Source organism: Apteryx mantelli, chromosome 2, assembly GCF_036417845.1.
Source record: "Apteryx mantelli isolate bAptMan1 chromosome 2, bAptMan1.hap1, whole genome shotgun sequence".
Lineage (NCBI taxonomy): Eukaryota > Metazoa > Chordata > Aves > Apterygiformes > Apterygidae > Apteryx > Apteryx mantelli.
This window is the reverse complement of record NC_089979.1, coordinates 57,196,158-57,213,088: the sequence shown is the minus strand read 5'-3', so window position 1 is coordinate 57,213,088 and position 16,931 is coordinate 57,196,158. Positions and strand designations below refer to the sequence as shown.

Below are 16,931 nucleotides of genomic sequence, written 5' to 3'. Positions count from 1 at the left end.
CATAAACACAAATGTGTTAGGATGAGACTTTACAAGTGGACCTTCTTGCCAGACTGTGATCTTCTCTCAGTGGAGGGGCATTGTTGTTCACTGGCAGGCACTGAGAAAACTCTCTTACAAATTCTGTCATTGTCCTGCTGTACCTGCCTTGCAAGAGCCTCTTTCACCCCTTTCTATCACAGTTTCTGTTCCTGCTTCTCTCTCTGTTCTCCATCCAGAGAGACTGGGCCTTGCTAGTTCCACTGCTCAAGTCCGTGTGGTGCTAGCGGTGGTGGTGGTGCTGCTACCACTGCAGTATGCTAGCCTGATTTCTGCACTGTGCAAATGAATCAAGCAACTGTTAGATATCTTATTCTGTAAACTGCAGACAATCTAATTGCAAGGGTGGAAGCGGTAGTACATTTTTTAATTTGTTGTATGCTGCTGCAAACAGCAGTGTAATTTATCTTCTGTATCTGTCATCTCTTCTTCCTTCCCCTCCCACTGTCACTGTAATGTCATAAAATGTCTTTGTTCCGCTTCCGCATGTAAAAAACTACTTTGATTACTTTTTGTTTGTTGTCTTGCTGTAGCTTAAGTGTATGTGTGTGTTTGCCATCAGACTGCTTCCCCCTTGTATGTGATGACATTGGCAAGGGACTGCACAACAGACAGATCCATTGCTGTAGCAGATGCGGTTGTGAATGAACAGTCAAATCAGCTGTAGCTTTTGAATTAAGAACTCATCAGTGAACAGAGTAAAGCAAATGAATGCAAAAAACAATGATAAGAAGTCATACAGTGATATAAAAATAACGCCTGATATAAATCAAAGGTGATAGAATACATTAGTGGCTTCTGTAATAGGATTCTTTTATGTTCATTTAAGAATTATCTTCCAGCTAATAACATTTACATGAAAAACTTATTAGTGGTGTATCTAAAGCATGTTCATCATGATACATTAATTGCAACAGGCTCACTGTTTTCAGGTCCTAGTTGAAATACATTTGAGGTGTGATCAAATAGTCCTCTTTCTTGAGAGCTCTGGAAAATTCAGAGTGACTGGAAAAAACAAGAGAAATAAAGTCAGGTAAATAAAGGCCTTTTCTACATGCAAAAAAGGAAGTAGCTGAACAAATAGAAAATTTTAGTAGGTTTTGTCTGTATTAAAAAGGAAGAGTATTATTAAATATTCTGGGCAAGTGGTAAAATAATGTGAGAAAGTCGTGTAAATTGGTGAATAATTAATCAAAAAATAGAGGAAATGAATGAGACTTTTTTTTTTTCCAGAAAATAACATTTGTGTTAGGAAATTAAATTACCTCTGGAAGAGATCTCCCTAGTATAGTTTTTTTTCCATTTTTCTGACATGAGTAAATGTTCTGTATTGACTCTTCCAAGCAGCCAGTAAGTACTCTTTTCCATATGCATATGATGAGAAAAATGGAGTGGAGGTTAACACCCCCAGTTCACTGGGGACTCATGCAGCCTCTACGCACAGTCAGAATGCAGAAGAATATACACTGTTCTTGTGAAATGCAGATGAGTTATGTGAACTTACTGAGAAGCCAAGATTTCCCTTCATGGGCTACCATTCAGAGGAGAAAAAGACATGTGGGAGGAAAGAGAGATGCAGGACTTGATGCTTACGTCTGCTCCAGTTCAGTGCTGCTAGAAATCAGGGCAGTCTGCTTCCATATTTCATTTCCTTCTGTAAGCTTGACCAATAATTTATAATTGGTATCAGCTGATCATCTGAGTCTCTCTTTCCGTGGCAAAATGAGTGAACCAAGAACTTGAATCTTCCACTTTTAATTGTCCAAGAGATGATAAAACTTTGAAAGACAAAGGTCGCTTAATTTTTAATGCAGTCTCTGAAACATCCTCACAGTCAATCTCTTTTCATTATTTCTGGTATGTCTTCAGAGACAGCACACAAAGTGCCTTCAAACCCATCTTCACTTCTGGGTCACTTTTGATACCTTTTTCAGGCCATATAACATGGCCCGTACAATGGGAAGCAGAGAGACTGACACTGTCAGGGGAAATTGCTTAACTGATTCACTTACTCTAAATACTGATCTAAAGGTCTTAAGATCGAGACTGAACAAGTTGTCCTATGCGTAGCAGAATAATGAAGTCTGTGTTTTTTTGTGGATTTGCATTTCCAGATTGTTTAGGTTCTCAGGTAACCCACCCACTTGCATACCTGATATCATGTAATAAGCCTTGTTTCTTTAAGAAACACTGCTTTGGGAGTCCATATGAACTGTGATACAGATTCATTAATCATATGCAGCAGTATCATTACATTTTTTTATCTACTGTATCAGCTTTCTTCAAGTCTGTACTCTAAGTCAAGGTGCTTGGCACTGACCTTTGGAAAGGAGTTCCTGAGTCGGAAACAGCATATATGCCACCGCATCCCTTTGAGAAAGCATGCTCATGGGCCAGAGCCTTTGTCCCATCTGCTCCTTCAGTCCTGCCTCTGGGACTTACTGTAGCAACCCTGATTTTTTGCAAAGTGGGCAGTGCAATTCCAACAGGAGAAGTCAGAGATTTTTTATACCATTCCCCCTCCTTTCTCATTAAGAACAGTGCAGGCTTTAACTTAGACAGTCGTTTCTTCATGGCATGCATTTCAGTTTTGTGCCTGTCTGCAAAACGCTGACTTGCACACTCATTTTAATAAATCTGACCATGCAAGGAGAGTTTTAATTAGTGAGCAGAAAGAGAGTGATTCTTCTTATTAATATTTTCCTCATTAATTAGTTTGTTCTTCATTAATTAACATACAGAAGAAACAGTTTTGCCTTCTTTCTCTGTCTCAAGGCAACAGAAGATGACAGCCATTGACCTTGAGATAGCGTTCAGGTAAGAACAGGTCACAAACCACCCCAAACCTAGGCCTTGATTTCTCCTTGAGGCAGGCTATATTCCAGCCATGCTGCCACCAAGGGCAATCACAATTCAGGCAAACAGCAAGTATAGCAGCCATAATGGAAACCAGAAGATGCACCAAGAAGTCTGAAACCAAAGCTGCAAAGCTTTTCTTTTAGATAGACAGCACTGTAGTCTGTGGCAGGAAGCTGACTAACTAAAATCAGTGCTTTCAGAAAGAAGCTGGAACTGTGGTGCGCCTCATAGAAGGAAACTCAGATTTTCAAGAGAGCGAGCTGTGGAAGGGGGTGATTCAGCCCAGCTAGTATTAGCAGAGTACAGTACACTACAGGCATGTCTGTTTTCATTCTGATCCATCTCTGCCAACCGCCTAAGCCCATGCCCTGAGTGTTACACTGGTTTTACTTTTATGACAGAAGAATTCCCAAATATCCCACAGTAGCAGTTTTTAGTCTTTTTTATGCAGCACCAGTATTTAAATAAAAATGGCTTAATGATGCTCACAGGTGAGCCCAAAAGCCCACCTGAAAATGGAGACAAATAAGAGATCATGAGATACAGGGAGATAAATCAAACATGAAAATTTAGTCCGTGCTGCCAATTGCAACACACATGCAGTCAGCAACCCAATGAGATTAAAGGGGAATAAAGCTTAAAGTTGAACTGGGATACATTTCTACCACATTGAAACCAAAAGCTTTAGCCCTGTAAAAAAAAAGGATGGTTACTACTTTATGTCATTTCTTTAAGCATGCTACAGTGCTCTAGATACCTTGCAAAAAGTGAAGCAACCTGATTCATGTCACTAGATACGACAAACTAATACGGGATAGGACATGTAAAGGAATGTCATGAAACTGAGGGACGGAAGGGTGACAAAGTAATGTCTCTAAATGAGACTTTATAGTTACTAAGTGTTAGATTTTAAACCTCAGATATGCTTTCCTTGCTAATTACAAGTAGGAAGAGTATTTCTCTCTGCTCAGACATTTATATAATTATTGATTACAGTAGTCTTGCATCTTTGAAGTGTGTGTCATTGTGTCATACTGACCTGATGATCTGGGCTAGCTGAGCAACTGCATAAGATCCTCTCAGAAATCATCTCTGTTAGTAAGAACCTACTTGTCCAACTGCTTGTATTAGATTTTTAAGTTGCTTGTTTCCTGCTACCCCATGTGCTTCTTGTTTTCTTTTCAGCTAAATTAATTTCAGCTAACTTTTCTCATGCCACTTAATCTAGGGACTCAAAGGACAAAAACATCTGATAGAAGGTATTTTATGGCCTGTGTTGTTTGAGCGCTTGAATTGTTAGACTGTTGTCAGTGTTTTTCTTGGCCCAGCCAAGCCTCCTGCAGTACAGTGGTAGCTGGGAGCAATACAGTGGTAAATCTACCAGCAGCAGAATGTGAGCCAGTCCTTGTTTTAATCTGGAGAGCAATCAGCATTGCAATTAGTATCCAAAAACTCTCTAGGATGCATGCTTAACAGCTTGGCTTTGTGTTTTATTTTGTTTTTGTTGGTTTGCATTCATGAATAAATCATGTGAGATGTCCAAGTAGCAATTGGCACCTGAAACACAGTGAAGCCTGTGGCCAGTGGAGTACTAATGTACCGTGTAGAAGGGTCTGCACAGACTGCCACAGCGTGCTGCCCAAGGGCACCCGGGCTGCAGGTAAACGTGGGAATGCTCAACTTCAACTAGTTTTTGCTCTGTTTGGCTCTGAGCAATCCCATCCTTTTAAGTGCTCAGCCAAGGTCAGAGTCTTGCACCCCAGCAAAACCCTACCACAGTCAGCTCCCACACCTGAGATGGGTCCCCCCGAGACTCCTTTTGGCTGCGATCCATCCCAGTTGTTGACCAGATTGCCTCCTGGGAATTATTTCTCTTCCCTCCCACACATGCACAGGGTGTTTCCCACCCAGGAACTGCTTCACATGTTCCTTTTGAAGCAAAATAAGAAGCAGCATCTCAAGATGCCAGTACATCTGGTTTGCCACTCATTTCTATTGCTCTTCTTTTTTGATTTGATGCTGTAGAATTGAACAAAGTGCACCATGCTGAAATCAGGATGTTCCTTCTGTTGAGTTTTAGTGGAAATTGGCTGGGTAGCGGGGAGCGCTACCCAGAGCTGCCTGAGCACTGTCTCTCACTGTGATACTGCAGACACACTCCCCTGATGGTTGGGGCTTGCTTTCTGCAGTGACCATGGGCCTCTGAGCCAACTGGTATTTGCTGGCAGGTGGCAGTGGGGAGGGCGGGATCATTGCCTTCCTTCCATCCTGTCCCACTTGACACAGCGAAACCAAACGCTGGCATGCCTAGAGCAGTCAAGACAGTGGGGAAGTTTTTTCTTGAGGGAGATGTATTCAAGAATTGAGGCTGCTAGTAGATGCTCCATCCCTGGTGCTGAGGCAGTTGGGTATTTTTGAATTAGGAAGGTGTGGGAGAAGGGGGAGTATTCCATATTTCCACTGAAATGTCTTGGACACTCCAGCTTGAACCATGGTGCATCATAGATGTTGCATGCCTTTCTTCTATATTGAGGATAATCGAGCTTTGTACAATGACAGTAATTTACAATGTTTCATGCTGTAACTGGGAAAGTATTATTCCCTTCTCATCTGCCGCTGACTGGAAAATTTAGATGTGTCTTTGCTTTCTGTCAGTGTATTGTATGCTGGCTATAGGATGAAATAAAAGGTAGTTTGAAATGCTGACCTGTTGATACTCCAACCAATGAAAGTTGCAGAGAGAGGGAGCAAATACATTTTGAAATAATCACTGAATGTCAGCCTGCTTCAGTGTTTTCAGTACTTTCTTTTTGACAAGAATACCGTGTAGTGTATGGATATCTGTATGTCCTTATGTAAACAGCTAGCTGTAAGTCACCAAGTATTTATGAGCATTAAAGTAGGTAATGGACAGACTGAATTAATTGCGTATGTTTTGCAATGATCAGTGAATGTTGAATTAGTACTTTAGCCAAATTCATATGCAATATGTGCCTAAGTGAGAAGCAAGTAAGAAGTGTAGATACTTGCTAGGGAAAATCTCTTTGAAGATTTCAGACCAAAACGCACCAATGATTGAGGTATCCTCAGATCTCTTCTGCTCTCTTTGCCTCTGCCTCCATCCAACATCACATTCCCATTTTGACATGAAGTAATTTGTGCTGTGAGCTGGCTTGTCCTTTGCAGAGCTTTGTGGGGATTGGCACGCACAGGACCATGGGTGTGGATGGGAATGCTCTGATTTCCTCCTTGGCTGCGTAACATCAGTCCTGCTGCACATTTGGAGCTGTGGGACACGGGCAGAGCAAGCGTTACGCTGTACTGTCATGAATCTGGCAGTAGCACAACTGAATGCTTTGCATGATAGTTGCTAAACCCCTGCTAAATTTTACCTTTTATGTGTGCTGCCCTGGGCAACCTGGAACTTGCCATTTATTCAATAAGGAACAGGGTGCTTTAAAGGATGCTTTAAAAATGAAAAATTGGCATAAACCAACTGTTTATATATTGCACATGTCCATAATTTCTTAATGTTAGGTGTTTTATGCAAGCAATGAGGTACCAAAAACTTGGCATGTGCATTTAGTTTCAAATAGCTGTACTCTCTCTGCATAGCAGTGTTTGGAAAGCAAATGTTTGGTTAATACGTGATTAAGCACTTTTGCAATACAGAAAGTGTTCTTCGTTGCAAGGTATCTTTCCTGAGAAAGTGAAGTGTACTTTTGGTTTTTGAATCCATGCAGACATAGTTTGTAAGCAGTGATTAAGATTTTACAAATACTTCAGGAGCCCTTTGAACTTGTATACTGGGTAGATCAGCATATGCTAATATTTTTATAAGTACTTTTCTGTTCATTTTTGCATCCCTCTTCCTCCCACTCTTTTACTTTACATGACCAAAATTCTCTCAAAGTGCAGCTTTAGGTATTGTGGGTAAAATATATGGCATGCTCAGCAGCTTCCATGCTTTACCTAGTCCCAGGGTTCGCCCTGACGATCATGTCTAGCTTGCCATTTGAACCAATATCGTATCTAACTTGTCATTTGAACCAGCAAGGACAAGTCATGTCAGCATGAACATAGACTGAGGGCTGCCTATGTCCAGTGAAGTGCTGGTTGTGCCTCAGACCTCAGATCCAAAAAAGTTAAGTTTAAGTTTCAAAGCAGAGTAAGTACAGCCATCCCCCAAAGCCACTTCCAACACCAGCAGCGTTTCTTCAGGGTAACCTAGTGTCTATCCTTTGGTACCCCCAAAGTTGCCACTATTTTTGGATCATAAGGAGGAGACTAGTGATAAACTGACAGATTCCCTCGTTCACTGTACCGCATTGTTCCTGTGTGATACTGCCAGTTACTCAGTCCATATTTTCAGGGTCCTTGCCTGGGATTCTTGGACCTAATCTGCCTCAGATCCAAGTGACTGCAGTTGCAGATGAAGCCAATGGGAATTGTGCTGCAAACATCTACAGTGGTGCATAAAGTTCTCTGAAATACTAGATTCATCTTGAAATATAAGATATCTCAAAGTGACCCAGCAAGATGAATGGAAAGTATTAGCCCATACACTTCTCTTCCTTAGTTTATCAACTGTAAACTGTTAATATGGTATTACCTAATTAGAATATTATGAAATAAATTCATTAGAAAATAATCAGGTCCTGTAGAAAACTCCTGAGGGAACCAAAGGAAGGTTTGTATAATATGCAGTGAATAAGACTTTGGAGGGATTTTTAAAACTATGATGAAAAATCAATATGAATTTTGAAATACTTTTTTAAACCAGTGTTTGATAAGAAATTGAGCTTTTTACAGCTCTTTAATCTGGAAGCTTTTTTAGATTTGATCATTTAAGATAAGCCTCATATTGTGATATGTTGTTGATACTGAACTAATATGAGTTCAGTTTAAGATTGTTCCTTTTTCCTAGGAATTTCTTCATTTGAATAAAATATTAATATTTAAAGTTCAAAGATGACTTTTTTATTCTACATGTGGAGTATTATGTATCTTATTATGCATGTTGCTTTATACATGTGTTACTTCATATTTATTTTTTTTCTACTGAAGTCATTGCAGTTTGAATTCTAATAGCATTGGTGCTTTGTTGTATTTATTCTGTGAATCTGAAATAAAGAGGAAGGTAGTGTGTCTGCCATTCCTAAGAAATAGAATGAGACCAGACATGGCAACATCAACCCTTGTGTGTATGTTCACTGTTCGCCAAAACTTTGTGCATTCAGTAGAAAATAAACAATTCTAATTTGAGAGAAATGGTTATTTTGGAAGGGGAAATTTTTAATTTTATTTTCAGAAAACTCAAATGCTGATTTCTAGAGCACCAAGGAAGAATATAATGTTCAAATTATGCTGATTTAGTTTCTCCTAGGTATTTGCTTTTTGTACAACTGCTAGTGAGCTTACGTCTCATAAAACACCAGTTGCAACCTGCATGTCCACAGCTACCTCTATTCTCAGTGCAGATAAACTGGGAAATTTTGTCTAGGAATTTCATTAGCATTAATGGGCTTCAGACATGGACCAGGGTCCCACAGTGCTAGAAATCCTGTTTCTGTATAAGCACAAAAAATGAACATGATCTCTTCCCAAAGTATTTTAAATCTGTTGAAAACAAAAGGGGAACACAGACTGCCTGATGAGGAAACTCTGTATATGGGTACTGTTGATATGATAGAATAGTGTAACAGTTTCACGGTGATGCAAAAGTCGTAACATCACTTTTGTCCCACAAAGTTTATTTTTCTTATGGAGGAACTCTGGCAACCTTAACTGTAGTCATTCACATGTCTTAAAAATTGTGTGCAATATATTTTACTTGATCAAGGGAAGGTAGAAAAACATTTCAAACCCCTAACTTATTTTTTTTGGTCCTCTTACAGTATAAATTTGTAAAAGGCCTTATGCTGTTTTCTTCTGCACTCTGTAAGAAAGAATGAAAGAGGGAAAAAATCATTCTCAAGCTGCAGTTTACTGTAGTACATTTCAGTACAAGTTTCTGGCTGAGTTATAAACTTCTGTCAGAAGTATCTATTACAATTAAAAGTTGCCCTGTAGGTAAATTATTTAGTTTAGGTGAATGAATGGTGCCGTACTGGTTGTAGATCAAGGGCTATGACCAATTCATTGTACACTGTGATTCTTGCAGGGATTAAAAAAAGCTGTTTCTCTAGGAGATCTGAATAGGTTTCCTGTATTTCTGGTTTAATTTCGTCATTAGAGACCTCTTTTGGAGCAAAGAGCACAATGCACAGACTGTTATCAAATGCAAAATATGACCCTGTGTGAATGCGCAAATAAAGTGAGAAATGTTTGTGGAATGATTGCAGTATTTACCATTCTTTTTTTGTTCTGCCAGAGATAACAAGTGGGAATAACTATTTTTTGTTTTAGCCATTGCTGTGAAAAACTTGGGAGCAAATTGCTTGAGGCTGAATGAAGAAGTTTATTATTCTGCTTTATAGAAGAATATACATTTCTCCATTTTCAAGTAATCTTTTGTTTCCTTTTTAATTATCACACCGAGGTCAATTTGTTTTCCTTTTCATGGGGAGACAGGGACAGCATACATTTGTGAATGGTTTTGGTGAATAAACTATTTGTCTGCAGAACTTTCCCCTGTTCTGTGTTAAGTATCACCATGCAGGCTCTCTGTTGCGAGCCTGAGCTGTACTTTAAGTCTTTCACAACATCATATTTAATGACGTATTTTGAAAAAATCAGAGAGGTACTTGGTTTGGATTAGTGGGAAGAAATGTGAGCAGCAGCACACGCGGTGTTCGCACGGGGTCTCCCCATGTTCTCCGTGATGGGGTACGCAAGGAAAGACACCGCGCAGTGCTATGGGAGTGCAGTGCGAGGAAGGAGCTGACGTTTTTGAAGGCTACCACCTTTTTAATATGTTCGTGTGTGAGTGGTTGAATACACTTGTGCTTTAAGCTCAGATGTGATGCAGAATTGATTCTAGATAGGACTCAATGCCTGTGTACAGAAAAATCTCATTTATAGAAGTGTTAAATAGAAGTAAAATGAACCATTTCTCAAAATGGGACTAGCAAATTTACACTCTTCTTACACTGAATTCAGTTTTTTTGAACTCTTTCTAATAAAAATTCCTGAGTGGTACTTTCCAGAATCAGGAGGTCAGACTTTGCTGGCAGGTATTTAGAAAAACAGCTTTAATAGGCAGGTTTCAGCATAACCATCAGGATAAATGAAACTAATTCCTTATTATTATTGTGAATCCTGGGTGCACTATCATCATGAATTAGGCTTGTTAAACAGATACTTTTTGCTGTCTTCTGCCAAAGAAGAAAGTGCAAATTTAGTGCCTTGACTAGCTGATCTTCAGTGACAGTAAGAGCTACAATCTTGCAAAATGAACTGGCTCACGTCAAGCCTTTATTTTCTGTAATGTTAAACAGATCAGCTATACTGTAATGTACCAGTTGACTCTACTGCATGCTTTCCCTGAAGCAGCAGTACAGGAAACATGCAAGCAATCTAGCAGCGACATAACCATCTTACTGTTTTACAAGCCTTTCAATGACTTACAGTTTTTCTCTGCTTCAGTACTCCTCGAGGCCATTAGTGAAACATTTTCAAGCTATTTAGCTGCCATATAGTGCATGACCATTTCAGGTTAATCCCTAACAGCAAAGAGCATCAGAGGAGGAACTTTCCTGGTCTGCATGAATGCATTTTCTTTCTTTCCCTTTTGCAGGGAACTACAATTCTAAAAAATAACTTGCTTTCCTTAGGAAGCACCTCATCAGTTTATTCTGTGCCTGTGTCTGAGCATGAGAAGAAAAAGAATTAGATCTGGAACTTTCCCTTTCTAGTTTTGAGCCAATTGAATACTACATCTGGGTCCGTTTCAAACTCATGCTACAGAGCGGTGCCCCACAGAGCTGCACGCTGGTCAGTGCTTCCCCATGACGGTCATTTGTAGCTTTTCAAACAGTCATTAAAGCTAGACTTCTCACCACTTACCTTATTCTCATGTTAATTGGACATATTTTATTTTGCAAGATGTACAGCAGTGCTGCTGGGTCAGCAGCAGTGGTGGCAAAATGAGAAATGTAGGATTTGATCTTGGACATATGAGTAGACTAACAAAATTCCTGCCAGCAGTCATATCCTAGTCACGTTAGAGGCTTTTTTGTTACTCCAGATCTGCTGGCAGGCTGCAGATATCTAACAGTTGCAGGTAGCTCTTTCACAAATATCTTTTTTTAGGATTCAAAGCTGCTAGTGTTGTGATAAAGAAAGGCCAGAGACAATACCTTCTTTTGTATCTATAAAACAAACTATCAAGGATTTCTTCTCACCAGTTCAGGCTGTGAAGAGCTGGTCTGGCCCACTTACCTGTACCCAAGGAGCTGTACCCTCACCTGTACTCAGAACTGGCTATAGACACAAAACTCTTAAAAATTCTGTTAAAATTGTAACTGCATGTCTAAAATGTGTTAATTTCATGTTTGGCAGCTATCTGCTGTACACTCTTAAGTAATTAGAATTATATCCTCTCATTAATAGCTAAAAGTTCAGTAAGTCCATGCAGCAGCTTAATAAACCATTCCTTGTGCCACTAAATCTGAACCCAGGCTCACCACTTTAACAGTGAACCAAATCCAGACACCACATGCAAACCCATACAGTCGTGTTTCCCAGCCTAAACAACTAAATACGCACCACAAAGCCATGCAATTTCTTCTCTACATAAAACTCAGCCAGCCTTACAACCCTTTGGGAGGAGAAGGTTTTCTAGGCCGGGACCTAACACTTTCTCTTTAACTAGCATTTAAATTTCAAAAGGTATTTAAGAGATCTGGTTGAATAAAATATATTATTAAAACATTACACTTTAGTAAATACACTTGTTTTTCTTTCAGATCAGTCTAGGGCTCTTGAAAGTGGCTGGCCAGAGGGAAGAGGGTGTTCATGTTTCATGTAATAGGCACAGCACTGCACCAGTGGTGCATTTGGTTATTCCTCTGTGGGCCAGGAGTGAGTAGGGGACAAGGGACCCCATCTCTGGGGTGACATGAATGCCAGGCTGTCTGTGCTTGGCCTCCTTGATGGAGCTGTATGCTGTTGTCTTTGCAAGGGATCCCAGTAAAGGGATTGTGATTTGCACACATGTATCTTCTAGGAACTCAACTGAAGTCTTTCTTGTTGCATTTGAAGGTCGTTCCTGTGTTGCTCTCCACAAAATCCCTTCAAAAATGGGTTAATTAAATGCTGAATATCACTAAAATATGAGTATGTGAGCTGCCATTGAATAATCATTTATTCTGTACCTCTGCAGAGCACAGCTGGCTGTCTGACCAGAGTTCCTTCATCTTTTTCATGTTTCCAATGTTTCAAATTTTTCCTCGCTACTGGATTTTTTGTATTTTTTTCTTTGAGCTAACTTTCTGTTCCTGGTGAAAATGACATTAGAAGTAACAAATGTTTCTTTGTTGTTCTTTTTTTTTTCATCCCATACAGTGTGAAAGGAGCTGATGCTGGCAACGTGATCAGACTATTTGTACCAGATATTGGGATGTTCATTGCTAGTCTGGCAATATGGCTCGTTTGCCGCAACATTGTTCAGAAGCCAATAACCGAGGATGCAGCGCAGTACAACATGCAATTTGAAAATGAGGAAATGGTATCAAACACACATTTCTATCTGTACAGCTTTTAGCTAATAGAGAGCTTTGGCGTCCCTGTCTGAGTTGTATCTTGAAATGGTTTCATGAGCAGTGGATGTGTTAAGAAGTGAACTTGCTTTCAGAAAACTAAACAGCTGATTTTAAAGTGGAAAAACATCTGTTATTGTCCTGAGAAAAAAAAAGCAGAATATGAAAAGTGGTAGATACAGGACTGACTTTTTCAAACGATTTTGTGTTAACACATGATAGTCACAAATTCTTTCTTAACCAGAGCTGCTGGTTAAATCTGACAAGATAGCTTTCTACATGCATTGCTCACTTTCTTAGCTAGCATCTATATTTCCAAACTTGGCATCCAAGAATAACAGCAGCATCTGAGTAATTATCAGAAATGAGTATTAAAGAGAAGGGAGACCATATATTATGTTCATGGAAGGAGGTATCTAAAACTGTGGTTACACAAACAGCTGAATAAGTTTGTTGACAATTTTTGTGAATGGCTTTGCTGGAAGTGTTGGTGTCTTTGCTGTATATTTTACTAGTGGGAAGAAGAATGGCAGAGATGCTGAATGCAGACAATTCCACAGAAGGAGGGAAACAATTTTATAATATAAAAAGCCACAGTGGGAATTTAGCCCAGGGTGCTGAGAAATTGCCACTATGAATCTCAACATATTTCTTATCAGACTGTCTCGCGTGCCATGGGTCTCATTTTCTGTCTTGTTTTACACATGGGGGAATGTTCTTTTCTTTATTTTCAAACATACATTTTTAGGGGAGACAGTTGCAATTTGCTCATTTCAAATAGAAATTAAACATAGGAGTGTTTTAAGTATTTGGGAGGATCAGCTGCCCATTTTGGTGCCATTATGGAGGGAGAGGGAAATCTCCCTGCATGCTGCCGTGTTGTCTGAATTGTAGTAATGCCAGAAGCTGCCTGAGTTTCTAGCACAAGAAAGATTAGTAGCAGGACTGTGTTTTACACTCAGTTGCTTGTAGCTCTCATGGGCTTTTTGGCAAGCTGAGGATTGCCTGAAGATTGCAGCTTTTAACTACACATCCTCTTTTTGGCCTCAGCCTGATCAGAATACGCAAGGTTTTGTTGTGTCTCCTAGAAGCCAATTTTATTGTTTTTAAATCTGCTTTATTGTTGAAGCAGTGCAAAATAGATTTATCAGCAGGCAAGAATCTACGGATGTATCTGTGAGGGGAGACATTTGAAGTATTAAGAAGTGTGGCTCGGGAACATGCTAATAGGCATGTTTTGTGTTCACTCTGTCTCTCTTAAGGGAGTGTTGTATTTTGCCAGTGGGAGCCCTGACAGACTTCTTTGAAGCCATTTATCTCCTGGATAGAAAATATGTTTGTCCATGCATAAAAGAGGAGTAATCTGATGGCAAAAGCTCAGAAGAAAAATAAAAGGACATGCTTTGATTCCTCTGAATCTAAATGACAATGTTTAAATATTCACTTTTTGTTTAGTTCAGAGATAGGCCTAGCATCTGGGTAGGAGAAGGGAGCACAGTTTCCTGGAGGGGACGGGTGCTGGCTTCTAGAGAAGGTTAAATAATAATTTGTCTGGAATGCAAAGAAAACCTGAGCTAACAAACACTGATTGCACAGAACAGAGTGCAGCTTTAAATTGGATTGGTCATAAACAGGCTACTGCAAGGCAATCCACAATGCAATTAAATGTGCCAGAATATTCCACAAAAAAAGAGTGTGGGGGAGAAGAAAGAGAAAATTTTGACTGCAAAGAAATATATGTATTGACAAATGGAAAGCTGCATAAATGTATTTTACCTCTTCGCATCAAAACCCAGCAAATATTATTAATGTTTTGTAAACTATATTTATTATAGATTATTTAGTGGGCACAGCATCTGCGTTTAGATACAGTGACACCAAAAATTCTATCACAGGGATTTTTTTTAAAGGGATAATAGTTACTGTCATCTGAGGTGATCCCCACTGCTTTAGGGAGTTTTGATATCTTCATAACTGAAATGATGGATTTACATTAGAATAACCTGCTTTTTTTTAAAATATGGAGTGAAGTGGAGAGTGGAAAATTAAATATCTATTAAATAATTGCTCCAAACTTCAGCTGTCTCTTTGTAGATGTCTGCACACAACATCCTGGAATCATTTCTGCTGGTTAGGAGGAGGCTGCAGAAGCAGCTAAATCTGCTAGGAATATGTTCTTGGCAGGACTGGCTGTAAGGAACCTAATGCATATGCAAAGCATGCAAGTGAGTGTCTGAGTTTGGGAGAATATTTGCATGGTCTAAAGTGAGTCCAAACTCTGTGGGCTTTATGTGATAAATTTCAGTTCTTCTTTTCAATTCTTCTTTTCTTTGAGAAAGGGAAAACTAAGTAAGCAATCAGTTCTTTGACTTCTGCATTAGCTGACTAGTGTCAGTCCAGCCTTATACTGATGCTGTAACTCCATTAAATTAGAAAACATGAAATGAGCAGCAGCAGTAACTACCCTGCAAACAAGCACTTCAGGAGAAGTGTTGAGCTTGGTGCTGTTCCTCCAAGGGGTACAGTCCTGTGTGTGTTAGATGAGCCCTGTAGCAAATTCCAGAGTTGAAGAGCTTTTGCTGGGAGTCCCTGCTACCAGTCATCAGAGATTCGTGGTATGAGATTTCGTTAAGAAAGTGTCAGCTGATCTGAACAGGGCCAGCAGGGCCAGGAGAGAGGTGGCCTTTCAGATTGCTAGATGTTTAACCACAGATGGCTCCATAAATCAAGAGTCTGCATTCTGACGAGCAGGCAAAAGCAGAGAATTTGTCTTGCAGCTTTATATTTTTGCATGAAATTATTTACACAGAACGATTCTCAGTTATCTCTGCTTTGGGAGAGCATGAAATACTATGGAAGTAGGCTAACTTAAAAAAAAAAAAGTTAGTGTAGCTACTCCCCCCCAAATTTACCTTTAAGGAAAACTATCAGGTAATTGTTGTGGTATTTCTAAAACTGACCTTTTCAAAGCTCTATGTCAACCCATCAGATCACAGTTGTTATCTGGGCATGCTGAAAAATGCCCGAGTTGAGTAGCAATCTGTGGTACTCTATCATATGCTGTATTCTCTCATGGCAGTAGCCTGTAGAAACCAGCTGTAGAGCAATATGGATCAAACTGTTTGTGGATTAAGCTACAACTCAAGATGAGGAAAGGTATCAGAACCCAAATTAAGTTCAAGAAGCATTCATTATAAAGTGGATGTCCTCCTTCATTACACTCCATCCGATTTTAAGGGAAACAGATCTCCATCAGGAAAAGTGTATTTGAAAGAACAGAACTGGAGGGAGGAGATTGGAAGGCGGTGAGAGACTCTCATTTGTAAGTAACGCTATCCCAGGAATAAGCAAAGAGTGTGGTTTTAATTAACAGTGAGTCATGAAGTAGGAAGGTCTGCCAGATACCAGGCTGCAGTCCAACTCATTACCACCCCTAAATGGTTGCACACTTGGAGCAAATGTGTCTGCAGGCCTTTTTTATTAGGGCTCAGAAAATTTAAAGCAGGTGAATTCAGCTGGAAACAGGCCCAGATTGCAAATGCTGAAAAGCACAATGCCAGTCACAAGGTGTAAATGGTGGAAGAAAATAAGAGAGACAGTTAACTCCCAGCTGCAGCTGAAAGTATGTCATTTTTTATTTGGTGCAGATGGTGGTTTTATATGCTAAAATGCAGATGCGGTATATACAGTCTGATAGGTATTAGAAAGGAAGTAGCTTTTTTCTTGAGACTGTGGGTGAATTGCCTAATATTGTAAGTGACAGGAAAAAAAGAATCCTTGTGAGATTGCATAACTTAAACTTTACAAGAGGTGTTGATCTTAATTGGAATATACAGTTGTAGTCTTCAATGCAACTTCCTCCCACGGCACTTGTCGCCTTGCCCATTCAAGCTTGTTTCTCATCCACACTCTTTTAGAAAGCAAACCGCTGAGTCTGTACTTTGTTCCAAAATCTTCAGCAAGCTTGATACTAGAGTCTCCACCCCTTCTCTTTTCTGCGGAAGACAGAGATATGTTTGGGATCTCCAAAAAAAAAAAAGGAGGAAATTGTTTTAAGATAAACTAAAGTCTGGGAAGAATGTAGGAAGGCTTGTCTTGGAGTCAAGAAACTCGACTGGATTCAGGAGGGCTGGGTTGGTTCTCACTTCAGCCGCAAACTTGTTTTGTGTCCTCAAGCCTATTACTTCATCTGTCTCTCAGCTTCTGTGTCCTTGGCAAATAGGAAAAGTAATGATACTTGGTCTCCTAACTTTGTCTATCTAAACCGTAAACTGAGAGGCCAGGGCTGTTTCTTCCTATGCCTGCATCAATCACTTAGTACACTGAGAGCTG

General features: G+C 39.7%; 1 protein-coding gene across 1 annotated transcript in view; it reads left to right on the top strand.

The window, feature by feature from the left end:
- Nucleotides 1-16,931, top strand: part of PIEZO2 (piezo type mechanosensitive ion channel component 2) — a 318,339-nt gene that overhangs the window by 161,792 nt on the left and 139,616 nt on the right. The window contains exon 5 of the mRNA XM_067290714.1: nt 12,406-12,568. Coding sequence (XP_067146815.1) covers nt 12,406-12,568 — 163 coding nt within the window. The remainder of the gene's footprint in view (nt 1-12,405; nt 12,569-16,931) is intronic.